General features: G+C 43.3%; 1 protein-coding gene across 1 annotated transcript in view; it reads left to right on the forward strand.

Moving 5' to 3' along the window:
• Positions 1-8091: 8091 nt before the first annotated feature.
• Positions 8092-18396, forward strand: part of SPON1 (spondin 1) — a 444725-nt gene continuing 434420 nt past the window's right edge. Inside the window, exon 1 of the mRNA XM_007955374.2 lies at positions 8092-8329. Coding sequence (XP_007953565.1) covers positions 8092-8329 — 238 coding nt within the window. The remainder of the gene's footprint in view (positions 8330-18396) is intronic.

The following is an 18396-nucleotide window of genomic DNA, read 5'->3' on the forward strand; positions in this document are numbered from 1 at the left end:
CATATGTCACCTGGTGAGCCAGGTGGGGAGCACAGGACAATTATTCTTTTTCCATGAGCATACTTGCTAGGGTACATTTATCATATTGGTCTGTTAGTTTAGAAATCAGAGCACAAAACTCAGAGAGGCAACACGGGACAGCTAAACTTTGAGCGTGTCTTAGGGGAGTATTGAGGACAAACCCTTATCAGCTTCCATATTTCTGTTTTCATCTGTCTTCAGAATTTGAAATCCACTGTCTTTGACATTCCACTAAACATCTCTCTTTGAAAGACTCCTTAAATGTGACAGATCCCCAATTGAAAGCATGTCATTTCACACCCCCTGCCCTATTCATATACATGTGTGGCTTTTCTGCTTGAATTCATTATCTTAGAGACTTATGCCACCAATACCCACCCAGTAGCCCAAGTGAGAAGCCTCAGAACCATCCTCGACTCTCTTCTCACCTCCTACGCATTGTTACGCACTGCATGCTCTTCCCCTCATCTCCTAAACAACCCTCCCATTCATCCCTTCCTCTCCAGCAGTAGCCCATGGTTCTGATCTGGACTGTGAGTGAAACCTCTTATTGTGTCTTCCTGCCTGTGGACTCTCACGTGACAATCCATCTTCTTACACTGGCACTGAAATGTTCATATTACCCCAAAAACAAATCCTGCCCTTTAACACCTCTGCACCTTTGTACAAGTTGTCCCCTCTGCCTAGAATGCCCATTCCTCTTGTCCAATTGGCAAGCTCTTATCTGTCCTTCAAGAAGGTATTAAGGGTCTTTTCAAATGTTACCTTTCCTTGGACCTTCATTCCAAGAAAAATTAGCCACTCCCTTCTTTGTGCTCCCAGAATACTTTAGTAATACCGTTCTTCATTTTGTAAGTATCTGTCTTATCTATTTCTTCAGCTTCTTGAATGTAGGAAATTATGTCTTATTCACCTTTCCATTACTTTCCTTCAAATTAATCAATGAATGTTTACTAAATGAATGAAAAGGTTAAATTCCAAAAAAGTTCACTAAACATCTGCCTCATGCAGACACATAATTCCAAGCCCAGTGAAAAACTCAATGACCCTATTCTAAAAGAGCAAACAATCTAGTCAAAATCACAACCAAGGAGATAACTTTAGGAGTAATTTCTGAACGCTTGAGAGTTTAATACCACAGCATATTCAGTTCACTGTCACCAGATGGCAGTAGTGTGCCATAGTCATGTGGTCCAAATGATGAAGTTCCTAGAACTTCAAAAAGATGGCTCTGCTTGGCCTAGCTTGGTGGATTAATGACAAGGAAACCACAGAGAGAATGTGGACTGGGTCTGGGTTCTGTGCCTACTGGACTTGCAAGGGCTGCTTTTAGGGGGGGACTTCACCTGCATGTGGTGCTCTTCTGTATTCATTCTGACATGATACTCTCTAACCCATAAGCCCAAGGCAGGGAGACTGCGTGGTCTCCAGGCTGGGACCAGGGTTCTATGCTTTGGAAGACCTCTTACTATGCACTTCCCTTTAATTTCTCCCAGTAATGAATCTCCATTCTGCTGTTCAGTGACAGGGTCCGTAATTTGGACAAAAGCTATGGCAACTTGGAGGTCTTAGGTGACTTCTGTCAGAGGAATTTCAATTTAGAGATGTGGGCTGAGCCCAAAGGGCACTGAGTTGAAATACGACTGAAAATAGGAAGCAGAGATTCAAGTGAAGAGAACTCTTCAACAAGTTTCGTCCTGAAGCACAGTAAGAATAGCTGGAGAGGGAGACAAGGTCAGTGAAATGTCCACTTTCACCTACCACCCACTTAATACCCCACTTTGCCTGCTCTTCCAGGATAGGGGAGACCTGCCCAAGTTTGCAGGCTGAGGACATGGACACGAACCTGTGGAAAGGAAAACAGAAATACAAAGAGAGAAGATAATAGCTAGACCAGTGTCCAGCAGAAGGCAGGAGGGAAAGAGGATAAGAACACAGGTAGGGGATTAGCCACAGAAGACTCAAAGAGTTACACTATTTCTTTCTTGAGGCAAGATGCGAACTTGGTTTAGTTTGAGGATAAGAGAGAGAGAGAGATTTGAGGAAGTTCGCAGCCAATGCCTTCTATTTGAGGGATGAAATAGGCCATCTACCAAGAATAAGAATAACAAGAGTGACACAGCAGGTTTGAAAAGATGGTAAGGACTTGGAGAAATAAGTAAGATATCAAGAATAAAAAGAAAAGAAATGGATTAATAAAGTTAAGACTTACAGTTGAGGACAGAAATCATGAGATTGTAGTAAAGCAGTTGGCAGGGTTACCAGGTTTTATCAGCAACAGTGAGAAATCTGGGATAGTTCCATTGTTTTGTATGGTTGATCTAGAGTTGAATTAGTTAGGAAGGAGGCACAGAAATAAAATAGGAGAATTAATTATGAGTGTTGGTGAGGATATGGCTTAAATGATTAAGCATGGTGTCCAGTCTGGTAGGAAAAGAATTGACAAGATGAGCTAGGAAAAATAATAAGTAAGCAAGTGGTTGTAGGCTTCAGGACATAGAAGGGCCAATGTAGGGGGTGAGAAAATGGGAAAATCACAAGTGGAGTGAGAAATTATTGTTGGGAGCTCAAACTTACCAAAGCTACGGTATTTTTGTTGGACAGGGCTGCTAATATGGAGGGAGGGCAAGCTCATTGGCTTAGAAGAAGTTAGAGGATTGGGTGAATCATCAGTTCAGACTTTCTGGTCTCCTACGCCTGTGGCCTGAATCAGGATAGGCCAGATGCAGAGTCCTCTGTGGCTGCAGGGAACGGCCTGAGCTTGTAGATGATGGAGATAGGTTGAGGGAGGGTGAGAAAGTGTTGGATGCTGTGAGATTTAAACAGGAGCCCTTGAAGGATATAATACATTTGAATGTGGCAATGGGATGTAGGTAGAGAAATGCCAACCCCAGCTCCCTGCACCCTTGCTTTCCAATCAGAGCAATTGCACTTTGATTCATTTTACATATTGTACTTCTGAGTAAGATTTCATTTGAAGAAAGAGGTCTGCTATTTTAAGCTAGTTTAAAGCCATGCTTTTAAGAAAAGGTCATGGATATAGAAAAACCTATTGGCAATAGACAGGGGCCTCAAGAGAGCAGAGGGAAGGGCAATATTGAATGGAGACCACAGTGTTGGAGAAATCAGGTAAATGGAGTTCATTCCTTGAATGGGGTGGTGGGATGGACCTCTTCAGCTTCAGAATTCCAAATGTAGTATAATTATATATGATTTAACCAATGCCTAAAGCAACAGCAGGTGCTGAATAAAAAAACCTTATAATGAATCGATGACTTTCACTTTTAGCGTTTTGACTTTTTATATTCATCTTCTGTACTTAATCTCAAAACCTGCTGGCTCTTTGGTAGAAACCTTCCAGGCTTTTCCTCCCTGGAAGGATGTATGAATAATGGAGCAATGAATGATCAGGTATGCTTAGGCAGGGGGGAGTGTGTACATGACCAGGTACAGGGTTAGCAGATGATGTTTCTGCATGTGTATTTGTACGTGCTGTAAGAATGTCCGGGTGTATAGTAGAGCTGACAAAGGGCAAAGTTGTGGTGGCTTCCCAAAAGAGCGAGTAGTTGGACCTATGGGCTTGGGACCATGGTTGCTCTTCAAGTCTTGTCTCCAAGTTCTTGGACAGTGGTTCCCTAAACTTTAGTTTGAGTTTGTTCAAAGTGCAGATTCAATAGGTCTGGGATAGGGTTTTGGTTTTGGAGTGTGCATTCAAAGGAAACATCTGATGCTAGTGTTTCAATGACCACACTCAGAAAAATACTAATCTAGAAGATCCTTTTTCTTTTCTATCTTAAAAGAAAAAAAAAAAAAAGGTGGGGGTGGGAAAGGAGGCTGATCTTACCTCCTACCAATCAAAGGAATGTTTCTTTTCTTTCTTTTTTTTTTTTTTTTTCTTGGAGAAGTGGAGCCCCAGCTCTTCTTTTCTGTGACCTACCCACACACCCTGATAAAGTTAATTATCTGCCCTGGCTAAATGACTTTCCCTAGCAACACCCTAGCAACTAACATCAGCTCTGCCTTAGGCTACAAAACTGCAAAGAGATTTCTTGAAGTCCAGTATATTTCACAACAGAACAAAACATCTAAACAGGAAATTAAACAGAAAGTAAACTGGTTTCATTGCTAAGAGATGAGACATAGACACATGAAACAGTTAATGACAATCCACTGAAACATAATAGTCAAAAATAAGATACTTCCTTTCTTCCTAAGTCCTACTGAGGTCCAGGAAAGGAGAGATTCTGGATCTTCTGCAGATGACAAACCAAAAAAAAAACCTCACTGCTGTAGAGTCATTTTCCACTCATAGTGACCCTTTCCGAGGAGTGGCTGGTGGGTTTGAATCACAAGCCTCTGGTTAGCAATCAAATGCCTGAGGCACTACACCACCAGAGCTCTGCAGAAGACAGGAGAATTTAAACAAGCAAAACTAGAGAGGGTGTTCTAGGTAATAGAAAAACTATAGGCAAAGGTGCTGAGTCAAAACTGAAACCATAGGATTATACAGAGGGATGCAGCTGGGAGTAGAAGCTTAGTCTGGGATCTAAGACTAGGCATGGCCAGGTGGGTACAATAAGGCCAGATTGTGGAGGGGCTTGAAGGCCATGTGAAGAACTCAGGCTGAATCAGTGGGCACTGGGGAATGGTCAAAGACTTTTTATTCACTAAACAAACATTCACTGAGGCTCCACTATGATCAAAACACTATGATATCCATCTAGTGATGGAGACAGACACCAGATAAAAAATTTAGAAAGTAAATATACAGATGATTATGCAGTTATAAGTTTTGAGGATATTAAAAAAAATAGAATCCAAGAGAGTATATAAAATAGAAATCAAGGAGAACTTTGGTGAAGAATCAGTTTTATGCTGAGATTTAAACTATGCATAGGAGTTGGCCAGGAGATAAGTGGTTGTGGGAGGGACTAAAGAGCATTGGAGGACTCCAGGCAGAGAGAATAGCACATGGTAGAAGAGAAGGAATTCACAAAAGTGAAAGGCCAGCAGTGGCTGGAATCTGTGAGAGAGGAGGTATGTGGCCTGAGATGCGGATCAAGCAGGGCCTTGGAAGCCATGTTAAAGATTCTGTCTTTATTCTCAGAGCCCTGAAAAGTCACTGGAAAAGGATTTAACCTCAGGATTGACATTCAAATCTGCATTTTTGAAAAGATCACTAGGGCTTCAGTGCAGAAGAGAGAAAGGAAGCAAGAATGGACAAGGGCAGCCCAATTAGAGGCTGAGAGAAGATGACAACTCAGACTGGGGCAGTGGCACAGGAGTTGGAAAGAAATGGACAGATTCAAGAGGTAATTGGAAGGTGAAGCCAATCACTTGGTGACGGTTTGGATAGATCAATGAGAGAGCAGAGGTAGGAAGTGACAGCGGAGTCACAGGGGGCCGGGAAATCTAGCTTGTGTAAGGGAATTGGTGCTCAATGGGTTGGTTAGAGCTTGCTGTCATAGTCCAGAGGTTGGAGTTAACACTAATGAGAAGAACCCCATTTTGGTGTTGACAAGGCCTGTTTTGAATCCTGACTCTTTTCCTTACTAGCTAAGTATCCAGACAGTAATTTTATAGGTTCCTAATGTGAAAAATGGAGACAAGTGGTGCCTCCTACCTCACATAGTTGTCCTGAGGCTATAATATATGTAAACATGCTTATCACATTTTCAATACCCAATAAAAAATTAAATATTATGTCTCTGCCAGCTTCACTCTTGCTGACCTCCATGTTAGCTTTGGATATGTTGATTTACATTTCATGAAAACACATTGAAGAATGCATGTTTGGACATAAGATACAGGCTCCATGATGGCAGTCCTTATCTCATTCATCCCTAATTTCCTGACCTCCGAAATAAGATTGGATATCCTATTACACAGGAGCTCTGGTGGCATAGTGCCTAAGGCATTTGACTACTAATCAGAAGGCTTGTGGTTCAAACAGACCAGCCACTCCTTGGAAGGAAGATGGGGCAATCTACTTCCCTGGTGATCTGCCTTGGACAGTGAGTTTGGTTTTATGGTTATCCTATTACATGCTTGTTCATGAACCAATTAGTTCAGTTTGTAGCTTATTGCAATTAAAATTTGAAAAGATTTGTTTAATTACGCCTTTCCTGCAGGCCTATGAAATCTACAAAGGCAGGTGGCATATATGTCTTGGATCCCAGTGCTAAGCACATAGAAGGCCTTCAATATGAACGAATAAGTGAGTTTTTGTTCTCTCTGCTCTTCACCACTCAGCATAGAGCTTCATCCCAAATCTGCACTCAGAAAAAGCTTGCTGGATGAATGGGACTATGAGTCCTGAACAAGTCTCTTGAAGATGGAGATAATTCATTGAGGATACAGGTGTGGATCTGCGTGTTGCCTGGGTAAAGGAGGGTTGATCAGCAGGATCAGGTGCTGCTGAGGGTCAGGGAAGGCCTGAGATGACCAAAGAACATAACTGGCTTCAGCAGGGGGCACTTTCAGATGACCTCCGAGAGAAAGCATCCAGTTAATAGCAGCAGGAGAATCACAGCACAAGGGCCTGAGGAGTGAGTGAGGGAGTGGAGGAGGGATGGAGGCCTCCATGGCAGATGGCTCATTCAGGCTGTTAGTGATGTGAAAGAGGAAAACCTGACCTGGAAAGCAAAGGAGATTGCTTTTTTAAAATGTAGGTACTTGGCATGTGTTGAAGACATAACAGAAAGCGGAGAGAGGGAAAATAAATTTCTGAGAGATGCTTGTTAGCATTCATGGGAACGGGGGCTTAAGGCATTCCCAAGGGGAGATTGGTCTTCATTGCTGTGCTATCCATGGCTAGTGCTTACCCACTGAGAGACTTACCCTGAGCAAAGGGTGTGGAGGGACACTGAAGACCAGGCCAAGAGTTTTATATGCATCATTTCATTTAATTCTAGCCACCCCAAGAAGGTTATTAGTGTATCTCTTCTGCAGAAGAGGAAACTGAAGGCCTGAGAGGTTAAATAACTCGCCAAGTCTCACAAGTGGTAAGTATATATAAGCTCTGGTGTCATAGTGCCTAAGGCATCTGACTGCTAACCAGAAGGCTTGTGGTTCAAACTCCCCAGCCACTCATTGGAAGGAAGTTTGGGCAATCTACTTTGGTTGAGATACCACTTGGGAAACCCAGGGAGAGGTCATTATGAGTCAGAAAAACAACTCGATGGCAATGAGTTTAGTATGTGTATTAAAATTTATATTAATGACAGTGTTGGTATAAAGATGAGCATTTGACCCAAACTTTTTTTTTTTTTTTCCTTCTAATTTTAAAACGACACACTTTCATGGATTCCTAACAGTATTGTGAGCTTCGGGTGCTGTGCCTCCAGGTCCTCATGAACTCCTTCTCTTTTCTCAGCCTCCAATCCTACCTGTTACAACAGGACATCGGAAGAGCAATGGAGGGAGCCAGATAGTCATATCTAGCCTTGTCTTAGTTATTTAGCTGCAAGCCTTAGTTTGCTCACCTATAAAATGAGGAAAGTCATACAACATTAACTGTGTGACGTGAGAGTGTGGAGACGGTGAGCAGTTACCATAACACTGTCCAACGTATTGCCAGGCATCGAATAGGTGTGCAATAAAAGTTAGTTCTCAGCCCTTCTCTCTTTCCAGCCTTCTCCACAGTGTCCAGACTGTGCCGTTAGGTTTGCTGGGTTTAGGGTAGCAGACTCTTTGGTGGTGGGACAGAGCCCGCAGTGTCCCTGAGCCCTATGATTTCTTAGCCAGACCCTGGGAATCCAACATCGCAAAATAAACACGACCGCTAATCGCCAGCTCCGAGACAAAACAGCGCTGCGCTCAGGGATCTGGGCAAAACCAGCCCTCCCACCTCCTGCACCTCCTCCTCCTCCTCCTTCGCCGCCCTCCCTTCCTCGCGCTGCTCGGCAGCAGCCAAAGCGAGGCGGGCACGATCTCCGAGTCCCCACTGCCGGCTCCGAGCTTCTGCTCTCCGCCGGAGCTGCGCCAGGTCTCGCCTCCGCTGGAACCCCTTCAGGCAGGAGTTGCGTGGCGAGGGCCGGCGGCAGCGGAACAAAGTTGGGGGGCCCAAGGATGAGGCTGTCCCCGGAGCCGCTGAGGCTGAGCCGGAGTCCAGCGCTGCTGGCCCTGGCGCTGCCGCTGGCCGTGGCGCTGGCCTTCTCCGATGAGACCCTGGACAAAGTGCCCAAGTCGGAGGGCTACTGCAGCCGCATTCTGCGCGCCCAAGGCACGAGGCGCGAGGGCTACACCGAGTTCAGCCTCCGCGTAGAGGGCGACCCGGACTTCTACAAGCCTGGAACCAGCTACCGCGGTAAGTGGCCAGCCTTAGCGTTGCGGGGCGCCAGCCCCGGCCCCGGCCCCGGAGGGCGCCGACCGCGCGGTTACGGAGGAAGGCACGCGGTTCCCGGGCGCACCGTGCGGGCGCAGCCGAGCGAGCGCTCTATGTCCTGGATACCTTCCGCCCTTCTAGCCAAGAGATAGGCGCAGATCGCGAGCCAGCGTCCCAGGCCGTCGCGGGAGCCTGAGTCAGACGAGGCAGTTCTAATCTCTGGCGCGCGGTGCCTGGCGTGGGTTTTAGAGGAAAGACACGTATCGCCCGGCCTGGCTAGGAAGGAACCCGACTTCTCCCCTAGTCGGGTCCCAGGCAAGTTGCGAACTCCGGCGTTTCTCAGTCCTACCCTCGAAGGAGAGAGTACCAGCTTTTCGCTGACCAGCCTTCCAAAAGGACGGTCACTCCGGCTTCCCCGTATAGGTCCCTTCAGGTGAAAGAACCTTGTCTTCTTGCTTATCAGTCCCGGGACAGGGGGTAGGGAGGAAGAAGACCCTGCAGCTCTTAGGAAGGGTTCCTTGAAAACACCTCCGAATTATTCTCTCATAGTCCCAGGCGAGGGAGAGGATCTTGGATTTCCTAAACCAGCTTCCAGTGTGAACGGGAGCCCCAAAGAGCTCGGGACAGGCTCCTAGCGGGAAGGAGAACGTGATGAAGAGAGGTAGGAAAACCCCAGTTTTCCCAGGCCTGCTCCCTGGAGACCGGGAGATGCTGGCTCCCACATTCCAGAGGCTCCGCGACCCAGGGACATCGCGACTACAGTGGTCAGGCGAACGCAGGGTTTGGGAAGCGCAGAGAGGGGGTGTCGGATCCAGTGAGCCCCTCCTAAGCACGACCGGAGCAACCTCTTACCCACCTGAAGACCCCGCACTCCAACCCCACGGCCCGCCGCCTTCTTTCTCAGCTCGTCATCTTCCCAGACATCTTTCTCTTGTGCTGCAGCCGCCGCCTTTCAGGTGGGAGACGGGACACGGGAGGGAAAAGAAAGCCTGCCTGGCCTCACGTGAGGGCTCACCGGGCCAGGGTGACTGGGCGCCTGTATCTTGGTCCCCACCCCTCCATTAGTCGGTTCTAAAGCTAAGCAGGCGAGAGCCAGACGCTTCCGCGTCTTTGGGGGGTACTAAGACAAATGGGCTCACAGCCTCCGCCCTTTCTTCCTCGCCTTCCTAGAACTGCGCGGGTTGTAGAATGGCGCGGGAGAAAACCTTGTGAGCAAATGGGAGTTTAGGGCAGTGTCCGCAGGTGTCCGAGTCACGCGGGCAACCAGAACACGGAGCCACTCTTCTCAGAACGCTTCCTTGTTTTCCCGGGTTCGTGTCCCCAACTTTTTCCACTTGGAGCTACTCAGAGCCGGCGCCTGGGCGCTGTCAACACCGTGGTGCGCTCAAATCGGCGAGGCGCCCCTGCGTGTTGGTTGGAGCGACCCTCCATACTCCGAGAAGATGTTGGATGTAGAATAACCTTGTCCAGTGCGTGGAAACACTGGGGGGTTGTCCAAGTAGCTGAAGCAAAACGACTGAAAATCCAGCAACAGCCTCTTGGTAGAGCCTTCCCCTGGACTTGAGGGAAACGGGTGTAACTTCATTGGGTTGGCCACTTCAGCACTCCCCAAAACCGAGGCCTTAGGTTGGCTTGGGAAATTGTCCTAGCTCCAAGTTGTGGACAAAGCAGTGGCTTTGGAGGCTAGCGGGTTTGGGTTTAGTAGCTGTGTGACCTTGTGCAAGTCATTTAACTTCTCTGAATCCATTTCCCAGCTGTAAAAATAGCACACCCAACCTTTCTGGGTGATTGTAAGGTGTAAATGAGTTTGCAAAGGTACATGTGCCTGAGCGCCAACAGGTCCTCAAATGCACATGAGAATTCGACAGGAGGCCTATTGGTTTAATAATGGAGGGCTCTGACTGGTCAGATTCGTGTTATTTTTTATTGGTGTGTGTGTGTTTAAATGTAGGTTTCCTCAGCACCCCTCCAGGTTCAGTCTACCAGCTGTCCTGAATTAATTGAAGTGAATGCAAGATTTCTGCATATTAGAAGCCTAGCCTAAAACAGTTCCTAATTTAAATCTGGGAGGATTTTTGGTGCTTTAGGCTACCCTGAGGAGCTCTGGTAGTGTAGTGCCTAAAGCACTTGACTGCTAATCAGAAGGCTGGCAGTTCAAACCCACCAGCCACTCCTCAGAAGGAAGATGGGGCAATCTACTTCTGTAGTGATTCCGCCTCGGGAACCCAAGGAGGGGTCGCTATCAGTCAGGTCTGACTCGACACATAACAACTACAGGCTATCCTGACGCCCAGGTCACGTGTTCTACAAGGCATCTTCTTTCACATTAATCCTCCACGTTTGTGAGAACACTGGCAGACCATGGCTCCAGTGCTGAGAGATGGGAGGTAGGCGGCCCCCAGCTTGCAAAAGTCTGGAGAGGTTGCGTCAATGCCTGAGTGTTCATAACCAGTAAGTGGGTAGCTCTGGCTGGAGGAGAAGGCACTGGGCTTTCACCCTACAGCTGCTCCAGTCTAAGCCCCTTGGCTTTTCTTGGACTGTGTCACTCTCATTCAGCCCATCAGACTATAGGTCAGCAAATCATCATTTCTGCTTCCTCGTGGCTAGGGAATCTTACAGGAAGATGTTGCAGGAACCACGCTAAGGCCTTCTTTGTAAATACTCTGCAATTAGCAAATCTGATTCTACCACTTAAAGTTAGGAAGAAAGGGTGTTGACTTAGTTTGTGATAGTTTCTGTTGGCTTTCTCTTATACTTTCTTGGAATAATTATGCTAAAGTAAATCTAATGTGTTCTACTTGTTGTATTGACTCAAGGCTGCGGAAGATAAAATTCCTCAGTGTTCTATTTGCTTTTTTATTTTTTCCTGATCCCACATGAGCCTTGGAATCAATGTCTTGTTTTCCTGACTCAAGTCTTTCACTGATGCTAGAATTGTCCCCATTGTTCCAGTTCATCCTCAAACATATTCTGCTCTCTGTGCCCACAACCCCAGTATATCCTTTAGGTATTCTAGCCTGGAATAAACAAACCAAAACCAAATGAGTTGCCCCCCAGTCAATACCAAAGGATCGTCATTTAAATAAGAATACTGAAAAATGAGATTTCTTCCCCATAGCCTAGGTCCAATCCTTGAAAAATTCCACTGCTATCATGTGGATTCTAATTCAGAGAGACCCTGTAAGACAGAGTAGAACTGCCCAATAGGGTTTCCAAGGCTGTAAATCCTGACCAAAGCAGACTGACACATCTTTCTCCTCCAGAGTTGCTGGTGGAACAGCTGACCTTTTGATTAGCTGCCAAGTGCTTTAACCACTGTGCTAGCAGGGCTCCCCTAGGTCCAATAAAAAGGAAAAAAATACCCACTGCTGTTGAGTCGATTCCAACTCATAGCAACCCCCATTGGGTTTCCAAGGCTGTAAATCTTTACGGAAGCAGATTGCCTCATTCTCCTCCTGCTGAATGGCTGGTGGGTTTGAACCTCTGACCTTCTGTTTAGCAGCCAAATGCCTTATTATTCAGCCTTTTCCAAGTTGTTAGCACTACATCGACTTTCTTCTCTCTCTCATCACTTCTGTCTTCTTTCCCTCCCTCCACCACCCCTCCCCCTTGCAATAATTGTGTTTAGAAAGCTCTGAAAGGTCTGCTCTGTTTCTGCCCTAGCCTCCTTTGAAAAGGAGATTACAGTGATTAAAAAATAACAAGTTGAGGGTCCTCAAGGGGCTTCCCTTATAAGAGGACAATTTGCAAGACCAGCCTGTCCCAAATCACAATTTCAAGCCAAATAGAAGAAAACCAGTTGAAATGCTAAAGCCTTGATTGAAAATAAAAGAGGCTCTTTTGTCCAGCCAAAGGTCTGTTTATTAGGGAAATAAAGTCAGACTCTGGCTAATGAGAGTGGCTTTTCCTAGATGTTCTTTAAAGGGAAATTTCAAGGAACTTGATGGGAAAAGACGTTTTAGTCAAGATTTCAAAAGCTGGTCCAACTTCAGGCATAATTGGGGATTCATTTTAAATTGGAAGTTTCTGAGACCTCCCAAAGCTGCTTTGTTTTCTCATTCTTTGTCTCACTCTGGGACACACACTGCCCTCAAGAGTGCTCAGCTTCCTGGCGTGCAAGGAGCACAGGCTTTGGTGTTATTTGGTGGGTTTCCATTCCTGCTCAGTCACATATTCACTGTGTAACCGCTGGCAAGCCGCTTCTCTCTGAGCCGTCTTTCTCCATCTGTAAAATGAATCATAATGCATTTTTATTTACTTATTTGCAGCACCACTGTGAGAATTAAAGATAATCCATGTCAAAAGAAACTGTGGCACAAAACAGATTGATTATATAGAGATGAATATGTGGAGATGATTATTTTGGATTATTTACAAAAGTATTTACCAGGGAAATGCTGGATAAGGCATTGTTATTTCTTACTTATCTCGCTTATTCTTTACAGTACTTTGAGGCAAGTTATTATTGATCTTATTTCACAGACGAGGAGACTGAGTCTCAGAGAGGTTTAGTAACTTGTCCATGGCCACACAGCTAATAATTCTTGGAGTCAGGGTACAATCTCAAGTCTGTTTGACTCCTCAGTCAGTGCTCTTCACCAGTCACCTGTACTGACTCACTAAAATGCCTTGGGAGGAGATTAAGTTCCCTCCCTCAGCTATACTCTGCTTTCTGGATGGCGAGTCTTCATGGGAGGAAAACAGCAACAACAAATCAAGATAATAAGTGACATATTTCATGACACAAAGTAATAAAGTGGTGGGTCCTTATTTACCTTTGCTTTTTCTTTTTATAGATTTCAGTATTGCATTTCCCCATAAGCCAGTGGTTTAATTTACAAACATGCAGAACCTTCTCTGTCTTCAGCCAATTCCTTTGGTTGGTGGGGGAACAGAAACAAATTGGAGAGAAAGAGAATAAAAAGTAATTTGGCTTTATTTGTTTTTGTGATTATAAAAAAATTTTTATTAAGGAATCAATGATGTACTAGGGAAAATGACAACATATGCTTTAATTTATTCGCCAGATATGTAATGAATATTACATATAAAAAGGCCTTACCTGGATTCATTATTATGCTGATCCTGAGATATATTCATGAATAAAATGGAAATAAATTATTAAACAAAACATGAAGTGTGTAAGTAAAGCTGTTCTATGTTAATAAAAAGGGAATCCTAATAATTATTTTGTTGGTTACATTTTGGCACTTTTAATATCTGGTTTTGGTTTGATAGAAGTTAATTTTGTTTGTGTTTTTTCATTGTTTCATTAATTGTTATTAATTGTAAATCATTCCCTCATTTTTCTCTTGTATCCTTCTGAACTCTTTTATTATATATTTTTATTTTTTAACTTTCCCCCTTCTGAAGTATTTAGTTCAAATTGATTATAAAATTAAAAGATCCATAAATATGTAAATGATTATTAATTTGGAGACTATTGCTTTGAGTGTCACAAAATGAAGGAAAGAATCAAAACTTCCAAAAGTAAAAACGTATCAAATTTCAAACTTGATAACTTCCTCATAGACATTTTGACAATGATATAACACACCTGTATTGCACAGTAAAAACTAAAGAAAAAAAAAATTTAATTAAAGAACAAGGAAAAAAAAAAACAAGTAAGTTGTCATTGCATTGCAGCTGACTTTTTCAACTGGAACTGGCTGTAATGTTCACAAACAAACTGATATATTAATACCTTTCACTACCACACTATCTATCTATTTTCTTGTTATACAGAATGTCAGAAGACATTCAATAGATCAATATCAATTTCTTTTGGGGAGAAAACAAAATCTTGCCATGTCGTATTAGTCAGCATATAGGCTAAACTCATATAACAAAGAGGTCCTTAAATGTAGTATTTCAAACAAGAGGTAAATGTGATATCCAAGATGATGGGCAGCTTTGCTCCACAAAGTTATCCAGGGATCCAGGTTCCTTCTGTCTTGCTTCTCTGCATCTTTGAGGATTGTGCTGTCCAATACGTAGCCATTAGTGGCATGTGGCTAGTAAACGCTTGATATGCCACTAGTCCAAGTTGAGATGTGCTCACAATAAAACAAACAAATAAATTGAGATGTGTTATAAATGTAAAATTCACATTGGATATTGAAGAGTTACTATGGAAAAATAATAAACTCATTAATAATGTTTATATTGATATATATATATATTAAAATAATATTACATCTATCTATATACATACATGATGAAATAACCACAACTTTTCTATCAGTTTATTGTACCATGGTGGCTTACGTGTTGCTGTGATGCTGGAAACTATGCCACTAGGATTTCAAATACCAGCAGTGTCACCCATGGTGGACAGGTTTCAGTGGAGCTTCCAGAGAAGACAGACTAGGAGGGAGGACCTGGCAATCTACTTCTGAAAAAGATTGGTCAGTGAAGACCATGTGGATGACAGTGGAACATTGTCTGATGTTGTGGCAGAAGATGAGCCCCTCAGGTTGGAAGACACTCAAAATGTGACTTGGGAAGAGCTGCCTCCTCAAAGTAGAGTCAGCCTTAATGGTGTGGGTGGAGTAAAGCTTCTGGGACCTTCATTTGCTGATGTGGCATGACTTTAAATGAGAAGAAACAGCTGCAAACATCCATTAGTAAAGAGTGTGGAATGTGTGAAGTATGAATCAAGGAAAATTGGAAGTTATCAAAAATGAAATGGAATGTGTAAAAGATCAATACCCTAGGCATTATGAGCTGAAATGGACTGGTATTGGCCATTTGGTTGAACAATCATATTGTCTACATGCCCAGAATGACAAATTTTCACATTAATTGTGTGATGGTTATGTTTTTGTGTCAACTTGACTAGGCCTGGTTGAGTGGCTGGGTAGCTGGTTGTAGTATTCCCCAGGCTGAGACTGGTAATCAACTCCATGGTGGAATCTACTGGGAGCAGCTGAGTAGCTGCCTTTGGGTATGTAGTCTGCTTCCTGTATTTAAGGAGAAGCCTTGGGAATGGTGTCCAGCCTATGGCACGCTTGGACCCTGCATGTAGCCATGTCATTGCTCAGCAGCCTGCTATGCTCTGCCGACCTTGGAACTTACAATGGACTTAAGTTAAAGGCCTGCCGTGTGGTTTGGTAACATCGGGACTGTGCCTTTTGACTTGTCAACCTTGGAGGGTTCTCAGCCTCAGCAGCCAGCAGCTGAGTGAAGAAATGCCTCTAGCTCCAGTGTGCTGGGAGCAGGAGGCAGAGCTGGATCCCAAGGCTGAGGGGCTTTCACATAGCCCCTAGAGTCTGGCACTTTGAACTTGGACTTAAAGCCTCCCAACTGCAAGAAGTAACTCCTGTTTGTTAAGGCTATCGCATTTGTGGTATGTTTCTTGTCAGAGTGGCACTAGGTAACCAGAACAAATTGTCAAAAATGACATTTAAAAATATGACTATTATTCAAATTTACTCAGTAACTATTAATGCCAAAGATGAAAAAATTGAAGATTATTACCAACTTCTGCATTCTGAAATTGATCAAACATGCAATTAAGATGTACTGATAATTATTGGTGATTGGAATGTGAAAGTTAGAAACAAAGAAGAAGGATTGGTAGCTGGAAAATAGGGCCTTGGTGATAGAAACAACATAATAAAAATAATTCAGAAGGATACAAGAAAGAAAGGGAATATTTACTATTAATTACAATTAAAGCAACAGTGAAAAAACACAAACAATGGAGAGAGCATGACAGAATTTTGAAAGCCCAAGAAGGTATTCATTGTAAATACCTTTCTTGAACAACATAAATAGTGACTATACATGTGAACTTCACTAGATGGACTATACTAGAATCAAATAGACTACATCTGTGGAAAAGATGAAGAAGCTCAGTATCATCAGCCAGAACAAGGCCAGGGGCTGACTGTGAAACACACCATCAATTGCTCATGTGCAGATTTAAATCGAGGCTAAAGAAAATTAAACAAGCCAAATACAACCTTGATTATATGCCACCTGAATTTAGAGACTATCTCAAGAATAGATTTGATGCATTGAAAACTACTGACCAAAAACCAGACGAGTTGTGGGATGACAACAAGGACATCATAAGTGAAGAAAGCATAGGGTCATTGAAAAGACAGGAAAGAAAGAGAAGACCAACATGGATGTCAGAAGAGACTCTGAAACTTGCTCTTGAAGATAGAGTAGTTAAAGCAAACAGAAGAAATGATGTAGAATAAAGCTAAATAAAAGATTTCAGTGTGGCTCAAGAAGATAAAGTAAAAGATTGTAAAGAAATGTGCAAAGATCTGGAATTAGAAAACCAGAAGGAAAGAATTCACTCAGCACTTCTCAAGTTGAAAGAACTAAAGAAGAAAATACAAGCCTTGAGAGGCAATATTGAAGAATTTTATAGGCAAAAAATTCAATGGTGCAGGAAGACTCAAGAGAAGATTAAAACAAAACAAAACAAAACAAAACAAAAACCCCACAGATTCACTGTACCAAAAAGAATTGGTTGACATTCAGCCATTTCAGGAGGTAGCATATGAACTGAAGGTATTGAAGGGAGAAATCCAAGCTGCATTAAAGATAAGCTCTGGTAGCATAGTGCCTAAGGCACTTGAGTAACCAGAAGGCTGGTGGTTCAAACCCACCAGCCACTCCTCAGAAGGAAGGTTGAGCAATCTACTTCCGTAGTGATACTGCCTTGGAAACCCAAAGAGGGGTCGCTATGGGTTGGATCCAATTCGATGGCAAACAACAACAACATGTGTGTGTGTATATATATATATATATATATATATATATATAGGAATTATATATAGGAACTGGGCCACTCCCTTTCAACAGCATATACATCCGATCTCATAATAGGAATAACCACATCACAACTGCTTAAACCACTCAATTGTAGTCCAGTCAAATTGACACACAACCCCAACTATCACAATGGTGGTGGCCAACTCTCTACCACCACATCTGAATTCTAGTCAGCATACAGAAAGGAAAAGGAATTAGGGAGCAAGCAGTTTCCTTTGAATGATGTCACCCAGTAATTGCACCCAATACTTCCAATTTTACTCCATTGGTAAGAATTTAGTCATGTGGCCATACCTAGCTGCAAGAGAATGGGGAATATAGTGTTTAGCTGGGAATCCACATGCCTAGCTGGTATGGATTGAATTTGTTCTCCCTGTGGATGTAATCTAATCTAATGTCATATCATCTGCCATAATGCAGTGTAATATAATGTAAAGCAATTAGTCAATCAGTTGAGGTCATATCCGTGTAGAATGATCCTAAATCTAATTACTTTTGAATTATATAAAGAACAGCAAACACATGAAGAAAAAAGGGGAAGACACTCTATCTAATGACAATGGAGTCAGATGAATGTCCAAGCTCAGGAACTCCAAGGATTGCTGGCTACTAGGAGCCCTTTTAATTTAAAGACAATTAAAACAAGTCCAAGAGAGCCAAAATATGATCTTGAATATATCCCTCCTGAATTTAGAGATCATCTGAAGAATAGATTTGATGCATTGAACACCAACGACCAAAAACCAGAATAATTGTGGGAGGATATCAAGAACTTTATCCATGAAGAAAGCAAGATGAGAAAAGAAGACAAAAATGGATGACCAAAGAGACTCTGAAACTTACCCTTGAGCGGAAAGTAGCTAAAGCCAATGGAAGAAATGACAAGATAAAAGACCTGAACAGAAGATTTCAAAGAGCAGCTCCAGCAGACAAAACCAATTACTGTAATGAAATGTGCAAAGACCTGGAGTTAGAAAACCAAAAGGGGAGAACGCGTTCAGCATTTCTCAAGCTGAAAAAACTGAAGAAAAATTTAAGCCTTGAGTTGCAATATTGAGAGATTCTATGGGCAGAATATTGAATGATGCAGGAAACATCAAGAGAAGATGGCAGGAATACAGAGTCACTGTACCAAAAAGAACTGGTCGATCTTCATCCATTTCAGCAAGTGGCATATGATCTAGAACCAATGGTACTGAAGGAGGAAGTCAAAACTGCAATGAAAGAATTGGTGAAGAACAAGGCTCTGGGAATTG

The sequence above is a fragment of the Orycteropus afer genome, unplaced genomic scaffold (assembly GCF_000298275.1).
Source record: "Orycteropus afer afer isolate SDZICR_OR568_19922 unplaced genomic scaffold, OryAfe1.0 scaffold00014, whole genome shotgun sequence".
Classification (NCBI taxonomy): Eukaryota; Metazoa; Chordata; class Mammalia; order Tubulidentata; family Orycteropodidae; genus Orycteropus; species Orycteropus afer.